At 44.5% G+C, this 11640-nt stretch overlaps 1 protein-coding gene across 1 annotated transcript in view; it reads left to right on the top strand.

The window, feature by feature from the left end:
- Window positions 1-7324, top strand: part of RPS9 (ribosomal protein S9) — a 10020-nt gene extending 2696 nt beyond the window's left edge. The window contains exons 2-4 of the mRNA XM_075327667.1: window positions 4862-4984; window positions 5137-5323; window positions 7073-7324. Of these exons, the coding sequence (XP_075183782.1) occupies window positions 4862-4984; window positions 5137-5323; window positions 7073-7250 (488 nt within the window). The 3' untranslated portion in view covers window positions 7251-7324. The remainder of the gene's footprint in view (window positions 1-4861; window positions 4985-5136; window positions 5324-7072) is intronic.
- The last annotated feature ends 4316 nt before the right edge of the window (window positions 7325-11640 follow it).

Genomic DNA, 11640 nt, shown 5'->3' with positions numbered 1-11640 from the left:
TTATATGTATAAAAGGTTTCTTGGGCAAGTTAGACATGGAATGAACATGAAATATCTGTAGATAATAGAATATTGTTACCTGAGCATTATAGGTGTGGAATGATTCCACACCTATAATGTTCAGGTAACATAATATACACCTGTATATATGGCATATGTGTTAATTTTCCTATTATCTAAATGTCTCCTGATCATTGCACACCTATAATGCTCATATATAATATTCATTCCATGTCTAACTTGCTAAAATAACCTTTTATACATCTATATAATATACACCTAAGTTATTATCCTCATTCTTTTTATTTATACCTTTTCATCATTTTTTAGTATGTCCCTTTTTAACCCCCCCCCCCCCCCCCCTACTTTTTGTCTTTCCACTTCTGGGAGCAATGAGTTGGTAGCTTTAGCCACAAGGTGAAAACTTCAAACCCCCAAATTTTGTATAACCTATCTGGATGGGTGTGTAGTTTCTTCAGCAAGCTCACATGTCTCAGCTACAGAGGTTTAAAGGGAACCAGACACCAGATTTGGCTGCTATAAGCCGTGGCCACCATCAATAAGCTCTTATATACAGTATTCTAGAATACAATGAGTCCAGGTCACTCTGTAAAATGTAAAAAAAAAAATCTTTATTATACTCACCTGGGGGCAGTCTGGCCGATGGGTGTCGCTGCTCTCCGGTCCGGTGCCGCCTCTGTGGTGATCGCCGTTCTCCTTTCACCCAGCCCAGTGTGCATGACGTGTCCTAGGTCGTCCACACATTCCGGCATTGTGCTCCTGTGCACTTTGAGCTGCCCTGCTGAGAGCAGATTAAAGTACTGCAATGCGCAGGCGTGAGGAAATGTTACACTGCCCACGCATGCGCACTACAATATTTTGATCTGCCCTGAGGAGGATAGATCAAAGTGCGCAGAAGGACAATGCCGGCCAGTGTGCATGATGTAGGATGCGTCATCTACACTGGGCTGGGTAGGACGATGATTGCCGAACTGGAGAGCAGCAACACCCATCGGAACAGACCGCCCCCTAAGTGAGTATAATAAAGGTCATTTTTACTTTATACAGAGTGACCTGTGCTCTTATATACAATATTCTAGAATGCCCGTATATAAGGGATCACTGGTGGTGGCTGCAGCTTATAGGGGCCAAATCTGCTGACAGGTTCCCTTTAGTCAATATGGTTGGAAACTCATCCCATCCTATTGCATAGGACACACATTGAAATAATTAAAGGGTTATTCCCATTTTTCCTAGGTATTGTCAGTGCGAATAAGGCCACATACTTGTACAACGTGCAGCTTTTTTTTTTAAAAACTAGCTCTTCGACCTGACCACAGCTGCTGTTTGGCTGGTAATTGCTGCCGGGATCAGTTGATAACTGGACGCCAGTGATTGTCCAGCTTTAAAACTGCACTTACAAGCTCATTAGTAAAGTGCCTGCAAGCGCTGAGCATGTTCTATATTTTGCTGTGTAGCAGCGATGGACGATCTCCCAGACATAAATTTGTAGAGAAACATGTTAACCCCTTTGCAACATTAAACATACCAGTGCGTTCCTACAAATGGACATACTGGTATGTCCTGGCGGTCATGCCTGCAAAGGAGCTGTGCCAACATGATTCTCACCGCCAGGGCTGTTCCCTGTGCTGCCCCTGGCTATTTAAAGGGAACCTGTCACCACTTTTTTGGCCTATAAGCTGCGGCCACCACCACCAGGCTCTTATATGCAGGTTTCTAATATTAGTTACATAGTTACTAAGGTTGAAAAAAGACCTAGGTCCATCTAGTTCAACCTTCCTCCACCAGTTCTACATTTAGTCACTAAGTCATTTATAACAAACAATGTTTTGTGTACTGAGGAAATCATCCAGCCCTTTTTTAAAAGCGGTTATAGTATCTGCCATTACTACCTCTTGTGGTAGTGTATTCCACAGTCTGACTGCTCTAACTGTAAAGAACCCTTTCCTATTTAGCTGTCGGAATCGCTTTTCTTCCACTCGCAGTGAGTGCCCCCTGGTCCTTAGTACTGTCTTTGGAAGGAATAAGTCATGTGCCAGTCCTTTATATTGACCACACATGTATTTATACATATAAATGAGATCTCCTCTGAGACGTCTTTTTTCTAAGCTAAACATATCTAACTTTTTCAACCTCTCATCATATGGGCGGCCTCCATTCCTTGTAGTAGTCTAGTTGCCCGCCTTTGAACTGCCTCTAACTTCTGAATGTCCTTTTTAAAATGTGGAGCCCAAAACTGGATCCCATATTCCAGATGTGGCCTTACAAGTGATTTATAGAGGGGTAACAATACGTTGGGATCACGAGATCTAATCTCTCTTTTTATACACCCTAGAATCTTGTTTGCTTTAGCAGCTGCTGCTTGACATTGAGTGCTGCTGCTCAGCTTATTTGTAATGAGAATACCCAAGTCCGTCTCCTGTTCTGTAGTCCCGAGTTTACTTCCATTTAATGTATACGCAGCTATAGGATTACTCCGTCCTAGATGCATTACTTTACATTTATCAACATTAAATCTCATTTGCCAAGTATCTGCCCATTCTGACATCTTATCAAGATCTTTTTGTAATATTGTACTATCAAGGTCAGTTTTTAATATCCTACATAGTTTGGTGTCATCGGCAAAGACTGACACTTTACTATCAATCCCATCCACAAGGTCATTAATAAAGAGAGTAAAAAGAATTGGTCCTAGCACAGATCCCTGCGGCACCCCACTGCTGACTATAGCCCATTTAGAGAATGTACCATTTATGACTACTCTTTGTTTCCTATCTTTTAGCCAATTTCTTACCCAGTTGCATATTGTGTCCCCTAGTCCTTGCTTCTGGAGCTTTAGTATAAGGCTATTATGTGGTACAGTATCAAATGCCTTTGCAAAGTCCAAATAAATCACATCAGCTGCATTACCAATATCCAGGTTTGCACTTACCCCCTCATAGAACCCCAACAGGTTGGCTAGACATGACTTATCTTTCATGAATCCATGCTGTCTGTCAGTTATTATATTATTTTCTGCAACATATTTTTGCATGTCATCCCTTAAAATGCCCTCAAAAACTTTGCATACTACTGATGTCAGGCTTACTGGACGGTAGTTGCCTGGATCTACCCTCTTACCTTTCTTAAATATCGGTACCACATCAGCAATCCTCCAATCCTGAGGCACCAACCCTGTTACAACCCTGTATACAATATCTTGTATATAAGAGCCCAGGCCGGGGGTATAACATAAAAAACACTTTATAATACTCACCTAACGGTCGTGCTGTGGGCCTAATGAGCGTCTGTTGTCCGGTGCCGGTGCCACCTCTTTCGGCCATCTTCGTCCTCTTTCTGAAGCCTGTGTGCATGACGCGTCTACGTCATACACACTCGCCGGTCCCGCGCAGGCGCACTACAATACTTTGATCTGCGCTGCTCAGGACTTGAATGCTGACGAGTGTGGATGACGTCGGACCAATCATGCACCGCGGCTACAGAAGGAGCACAAAGATGGCCGAAAGGGGCGGCATCGGACAATGGAGACTCCAATTAGTCCCACAGTGCAACCGTTAGGTAAGTATTATAAAGTGTTTTTTGTTATTCCCCCTGCCTGGGCTCTTGTATACATCTTTCTAACATGCTGTATATAAGAGCCCGGTGGTGGTGGCCGCATCTTATAGGCCAAAAAAGTGGTGACAGGTTCCCTTTAAGCCCATAAATGCTACGATCAATAGCAATCACAGCATTTTTATTGGGTTGGGAGAGGGAATCTACAAAAAGAAGCAAGATATGACAAGTGACCATGTCAGACTCGATATTACAGATGAATACTTCAAATAAATACAAAAGAGGAGTTTCTACATAACCTGTATAAATAGGATACCCTCAAAGTGAATTGCAACAAAGTGCATGGGGCGGTATTGTAGAAATTCCAAAAAAGTTCTCAGGAGGAAATAGGCATTAATGAGGGTGGTTCACTACACAGCATTACTGGCCACATAGTGCCTGTGAGCGGCACTATTGCAGTCTGCTCATCACATGGCCTCTGTGATCCAGGGATGTCACGTCAGCATTGCTAGATCTGAGGTCATGGAGCCCAGGGGTCACAAGATGGGGGTGAGCAGACTGCAATAGCGCCTCCCAGAGGCAGAATTGACTAAACAAGGTATTTGAAAAAAGCCTTCTTTATGAGCTTTACATCGATGTGGCCAGTAATGCTGTGTAGTGAATCGCCTCTTTAAAGGTAAACTGTGGCACATTTCTAAAAATTTAACCAGTCAGGAATACCACACCTAACTTGCATTTGGCATGTAGCTTCATCAAAAGGTAGCCAGCAAAATCTGCGCTCCCAAATCCAGATGCCCCCCCCTCCCCTTCCCGTCTGAGCAACGCAATTAGTGTCCCCATGTACCATTATTTTAGTGAGAAGAGGGTGTTTCATTTACCGGATGTCTCCAGGACCTTTGGCTGGGCACAATGTACGGGCACTATAATGTACTGGGCACTACAAGGGCTTATTTAATTTTTTTTTTTTAATTTGGAAACATTCACTGCATTTGACTCCATGGGTGTTTTCCAGAGACTAATGCCACTACAGATGAATTCCCAGAGGGGTGTAATTTTATATAAAAAAATAAAAATCTCAGAATCCCTGTGATCAGACTTATTACCACAATGTAACACCAGTCAGATTTGAAGGTGAAAACCAGTAAGGGGTTAATACTTGCTGACAGTTTTAATAAGCGGTAAACTACATAATTGCTTGTATTTACCAGCATTATCTGACCATACCATTTATGATGGGAATAAGCAAGTCCCTGAAGATGCTGATAATGTGCTTCACTTTCTTCCTTAGGTGAATATGGTCTTCGTAACAAGCGTGAGGTGTGGAGGGTGAAATTCACGCTCGCCAAGATCCGCAAAGCTGCCAGAGAACTGCTGACTCTGGATGAGAAGGATCCCAAGCGTCTGTTTGAAGGTAGGCTCGAGGAAAGCTTGGAAGCCAGCGATCTGCCGGTCTATAAACCTATCTGGGGTTCTGTTAAGGAGCAGGAACTGGTTTTCAACCCCAAGGTGTGGAGCATCTGAGCCTCCAGGAATATCTGGTCATAAATGTTCTTTTCCTCGTAGGTAATGCCCTGCTTAGGCGTCTGGTACGTATTGGAGTGTTAGATGAGGGAAAGATGAAGCTTGATTACATTCTCGGCCTGAAAATTGAAGATTTCTTGGAAAGGCGTCTTCAGACCCAAGTGTTCAAGTTGGGCTTGGCCAAATCCATCCATCACGCCCGTGTGCTGATCCGACAGAGGCACATCCGGTAAGTCACTGCACTAATGCCTGCTGGATAATTACCGCATTTTTTGTTTTAGAAGGTGCACCGGATTATAAGATGCACCCCGGCGGAAAAACATATATATATATATATATTTTTTTTAATGTTAAAATGAGGGTCCGTCTTACAATTCTAGTGCGTTTTAAACCTAATGCTTACTAGAGGGAGCAATGGTGGTGGACCAGCTCAGGAAGGCCACAGGAGGCAGGGTCAGCGATGCTGCGGACTCAGGAGGAAGTTTTGCGGCTCAGGAGATTTGTCAATACTGCGGCTCGGGGGTGTCTCGGTGGCAGCAGGCCCCGTTGATCTGCCGGCAGGCTGCGGGGGTGTCACTGCAGTAGACTCAAAAAGGTCACAGGACGGTGGTGTCTTTGCAGCAGGTGCCATTGATGTGACTGGTGGACTTCAAGGAAATGGCCGCAGTGGCAGCACATGCGCAGATAGGACTCTGCAACCATTTTCTTGAAGTCCCATCTCGTTAATCTGCAATCTGCGCACGTGCCGCCCTGGAACCATTTTCTTGAAGGCCATTGCATCAACCGCTGTCAATTCAATGGAGCTGCAGTCAGATCATTGCACCTGCTGCAGAGACTCCCGGTCCTGTGACTCCTGAATTGCATTACTGCAGTGGCACTACCTGCAGCCCGACAGCAGATAAATGGTGCCAGCCGACACCTGTTACTCTCCTGAGAGCCCTCATATTGCCGTCCATGCCTCCTATGACCCCGCTCCACCACCGCCGTTCCGGTAAGCCTTATCTGGATTGTAAGATGCACCCCCATTTTACCGCCAGTTTTGGGGGAAAAAAGTTCACTTTATTATCCAGAAATACACTAATTTCTAGATGTAATTTTATTTTGATGCATTCTTTTCAACAACATTAAGATGTGTAAAGGTGCAGCCCTTACACCTTGGATAGCTGCTGGCAGCTATGCTTCCACATTTGCGATGACTGCAGTAAATTGCCTGCCAGTACTTTGTGTAACATTTGACTCCTGTGTGAAGTATGCTTTTTGGTCTTGTTTAGCACATGGAACAGTCCTTGAAATGGAGCCTTGACTCGGCAAGGTCACTTTGGCTCTGGCCATACACCTTGTGATCCGCTAGCACTCGCCGGTGTCCGACTGGTTCCTACCCTTTGGGCGTGAAGCAATGATTTCGGCAAGGTCACTTTGGCTCTGGCCCATACACCTTGTGAAGGTCATTTCGGCAAGGTCACTGGCTCTGGCCATACATCTTGTGAAGATTATTTCGGCAAGGTCACTTTGGCTCTGGCCATATACCTTGTGAAGGTGATTCCGGCAAGGTCACTTTGGCTCTGGCCATACACCTTGTGAAGGGTCTTCTTGCTCTTGAGCGTATACAGACCTCGGTAAACCCTTATAGTACAGGTAATCCTATAAAATGCTTCAGTCCCAATTTTTACAACTCCTGGAATAGGGACGTACGGTCCCATGTATTGAAATTTGGCTGTCGCCAAGTAGATATAACCAGATACGATGCATTTTGCATTTTTAGTTTAATCCATACACTGCTAAAATCAGAAGTAGATTTCATTGGGACATTTCCTGCAGAATATATGCACATAGTCACTCTTGCACAGCGGTTTACAACCATGCCCTGGTGAGGAGTAGATTTTCTGTCTCAATTACTGCACAGCAAATAAGGGGTTACAGCGCTTAGAGGACGATGGATGCACGATGATGTGGTTTTAATGAATGTTTTGTATTCCAGCGTCCGTAAGCAAGTGGTGAACATCCCATCCTTCATTGTGCGCTTGGACTCCCAAAAACACATCGACTTCTCCCTGCGCTCACCATACGGCGGCGGACGTCCCGGCCGTGTCAAGAGAAAGAATGCCAAGAAGGCCCAAGGTGGAGCCGGAGGTGGAGATGATGAAGAGGAAGACTAAACAGTAAAGCAGATTTCCTCATGTGTAGGAATCGCTAAAAAGTTAAGTTGTACAATAAAATCTGTTGAACATAATCTTCTTGTGTCAGTGGTTTCCATCATGCAGGACCGATCAAACAGATCTAATGACTCCTCAGGTTCGTCACTTCTGTGCATATTCCTTTAGATCTTTTGGTCACTTGCAGTATAAGTGCCTCATAAAGTCTGGATCGGAGCGCAGAGGGGATTCTGATATCTTGGGGTGTGCTGAAGATCTAATCTAAGATCTGTCATTAAAGGGAATCTTTCAAATTGTCCCTCCAGGGAGGAAGGAGACAACTCTAGCGCCACCTATCGGAAGTGGCAATGCTAAAAGGCAAAAGTGGCTTTTTAAACAAGCCTTTTCATAAGACTTCAGATTTAATGCCAGATCAGAATCCCAATTTGCAGACACGGTGTTTTGGGGTGATTGCCCCTCGTCAGTGCAAAGTGTGGGTATCTGATCTGGCTTATGAGAAGCTATGTGGGGACCACAGGGAAGACTTTTTACGGAGACCTGACAAACCAGTCTGGCTGCCAGTGAGGGGACTTATAGCTGCAATGCCTCAGGTTTTTGCCACGTATTTAAGAGCCGCATAACGTAGCAGCAGAGATCCTGATTCCAGCAATGCCATTTACTGGACTGCTTACTGCAGTGTGTAACAATCACTGGTTTAATTGATGCAGATCTAGTACTACTTTGTACACTGAGCTCAGTAGAACACCGCTGCTTAGTGTAGTTTTGATAAACACTGTTTAATCAGCAGTGATTATCATTACAAGACTACTTGGCATGCTACCAGGTAGTCCAGCATATTCGCTCTGTATAACTGCCAGATCTGCAGCATAGAAAACATTGATTTTATTAAAATGACAACACACAGCTCAGTAAGTGACACATGGCTGGAATCAGGGTCTGTCTCTACAAAATGCTGCTCTCAGATGAGGGAGAAAAACTTTGGTGGCAGATTCCCTTTAAAGAACTCATGGAGAGCCTAATTTTTACTGTATGCAACTATACCGTACAAGCAAGATCACAGGTTCAAGTCCCCTAAGGGGACCAATAAATACAGTAAAAGCTTCAATCTCTCCCATTAAAATACACACATGGTATCGCGGCATCCAGAAAAGTCTGATCTGTTAAAATATAAAAATTAACACTATTGGTAAAAAGAAATCATGTAGTTCACAAATACGGAAGGATCGAGTAGGAACACATGCGATTGACCTCAAAATCCTAATAAAATCAATAATCTTTATTAAATATTAAAACAATTTTTCACCCAGTGCTACCATAACACAGTAGGATAGTAATGATATATTTTATAGGGTTTTCCCAAAAAAATTTTTAAAGGAAATTTTTGTTTTTGTATGTATACGGAGGGGCTTGGGACAATCACTATGGGGGGTCCCTAGTTCACCCTAGGGGACCTGTCCTTCCAATGGGAGGGTATGACACCCTAACTTTTTGGGTGGCCCCGTCCCACGTTGGCTAGCCTTCTATAAGCTCTGTAACAGGAGTGGGTCAAGTTGTTTGGATGGGAGTTCGATACTATAGATACTGTAGATACTGTGCTCACACACACTTATGTTTAAGCGAGGAACATAGATGTACACTTTACAGTTAGAAATTTATGATATAAAAATAGAGAAATATAAGCAAGATACAGCTGCCAACCTGAATTTAAGCATGAGGTTTAAATGGCAGCAGTAATGATATATATGAAAGACTCAAATTTTTGTCTTAATGATTTATACAAAGATCTTATTCAGTTATACCCCAAAATATACACGAAACTAAGTGGGGAAATTTGCTTCAAATATTTGTGTGCATTAGAATTCAGTTCACTCTCTAATAAACAACTTCATAAGCAAAGTGAGGGATAGAGCAACCTATAAACATGTGATCCACTTTTACAGCTCAATTTTGATACAGCCCTATCTCCACACAATACAGGGTTAAATGCAAACAATCCAGCTATGTACACAAGCCGTCAGAATTAAAGGCCCCTTTACACACTGCAACATCGCTAGCGCTGTAAGATCACTGGTTTTGTGACGTAATAGCGACCTCCCCAGCGACATTGCAGTGTGTGACACGGATCAGTGACCTGGCCCCTGCTGTGAGGTCGCTGATCGCTACAAGTCCTTCAGGAATAATTTTTGGTCCTTTGTTCCCCGCTGCGCAGCATCTATCGGTGTGTTTGACACAGGTACAATTAGTGATGGGCAGTCCGGCTCTTTTTGGTGATCCGGTTCCCATGGCTCCGCTCACCAAAAAGAGCCGGATCTTTCGGATCGTTCTTGGCTCCTTAAATGTGTTCACCCCAGGTGAACACATTTAAGATTATAGTAACGCCGATGAAACCATGCCCACCCGTGGATAAACCCTGCCCACTTACAAGGGACCAATTAGATAGCTGACTGGGCGGAGTTTAGACATGGGTGGGCGGGGTTTCAGCGGCAAAAAGAGCCATGTAGCAATTTTAATGGCTCACTTTGGTGATCCGGCTCTTGTCAGTCAAAGCAGGGAGCCGGATCTTTGTGTCGGATCGTTCGCGACTGACACATCACTAGTTACAATGACATTGTTAGCAACTTAGAACCCAGCCCATAGCCGTGCTATAGCGTTCCCTTTCTTGCCCCCTTACCTCCGATTTTTGGTCGTTGTTGTGTTCTGATTGGGCGCCTTTCACTGAAAAGAAGGCAACTTTAGGCTTCTGTCCTTTGTTTCAAAGATACCTTGTTCCTGAGCGTGCTGGTTTGCGGATCATTAGAGTTCTCCAGTCTGCAATACTATAAAGCCTATACGGTAAGCATCATTTGATTGATGCTGTAGAGATAAACCAGTGTGGAGTCGCCGCACAGAACTCTACAAAGATCCGCTAAGGAACAGAAGCTCAGGAACAAATGATATACAAGCGCGACTTTTGCCAATCTTTCCAAGCTCGGGGTCGCCAATAAGAACGCATTAGCGATCACCAATTTGAGCTGAGGGGGGCGTGTAAAAAGGACACCTAGGTGGCTTCAGCGCCAAACACCACACCCCTAACAGGTGTGAGTCGTTCCCAACGACCAGCGAGGTCGTTCTGCAGGTCCGTATCGCTGCTGCGTCGTTGGCCAGATCTGCCCGTTTCACAGCTCACCAGCGACTGTTTAGAGACTTTCCAGCAATTCCGGCCAGGGTGGGATCGCTAGATAGTCTGTGTATAAAGGGGCCTTTAGAGCACAATGTCGAAATAGCCCCATCTCCACACAATACAAGGCTCAATACAAACAGTGCAGCTATCCTACTTATAATAAAGCTGTATACTACCCTCTGCTCCCCTGCTGCTTTACCTATGACAGAACGTTTAACCAGACTAAATGGACCTAGGAGATCCAGACCCATCCCATTAACCAGACTTCAGGGGTATAGATGACCTACAATAATAAACTCAGGGAATAAGATAAAATTTGAGGCAAGGTGTTCTACAAAGGGAAGTAATTGATGAATTTTTATCATCTTCCCTGAGTACAGTGGAACCTCGCTTAACGAGTAACCCACTTAATGAGAATTTCACTTAACGAGCAAAGCTTTCTGTAAATTTGTAACTGTTTACGAGAAAGCTTTGCTGTATGAGCAAAATCCTCACCGCACACACTTCCGGTTCCATACATCACCGCGTTCTGACCGCCACTTGCAGTCCACACACATACAGACACATACAGTATTATGCTCACCTTACCTTCCGTTCCACCGCCGGTCTCATAGTTCTTGTAGTTCCCGGGTACATCGCGACGTCCTCGCGGTGAACTACAAGACCCAGGAGGCCTGCGATGGAACGGAAGGTAAGGTGAGCATATATAATGTGTACCTTCCGTTCCATCGCCGGCCTCCTGGGTCCTGTAGTTCGCCGCTCCACTCCAGGCTGTGCATCTGCATCCATAGCAACGAAACAGGAACTTCCTGTCACCGCTACTCAAAGGCAGCGCGCTGGCCAATCAGAGGCAAGCGGCTCTGCCTTTGACATCAGCGCTCTGGCCAGGAAGTTCCTCCCTCGTCGTTATGGTATCGTGATACACAGCCCGGCCCCGTACCAGAGAACAGCAAGTCCCAGGAGACCGGCGATGGAACGGAAGGTAAGGTGAGCATATGTGCGTGTGTTTGTGTGTCATGACAGAACAGGGGACCAGGATGGGACATTTAACAAGTTGTGGAAGGAATTGTCTGCATTGCAATAATTTCCTATGGGAAATCTTGCTCTGCTGAACGAGTAACTTGCTTAACAAGCACAGTCCCAGAACGGATTGTTTTCGTTAAGCAAGGTTCCACTGTATTTATTAATTTCCTGCCACAAGATCAGGTTTTGTTCAGAAAAAAATTCAAAAAA

Source organism: Anomaloglossus baeobatrachus, chromosome 11, assembly GCF_048569485.1.
Source record: "Anomaloglossus baeobatrachus isolate aAnoBae1 chromosome 11, aAnoBae1.hap1, whole genome shotgun sequence".
Classification (NCBI taxonomy): Eukaryota; Metazoa; Chordata; class Amphibia; order Anura; family Aromobatidae; genus Anomaloglossus; species Anomaloglossus baeobatrachus.
This window is presented reverse-complemented; position numbering and strand designations above follow the sequence as displayed.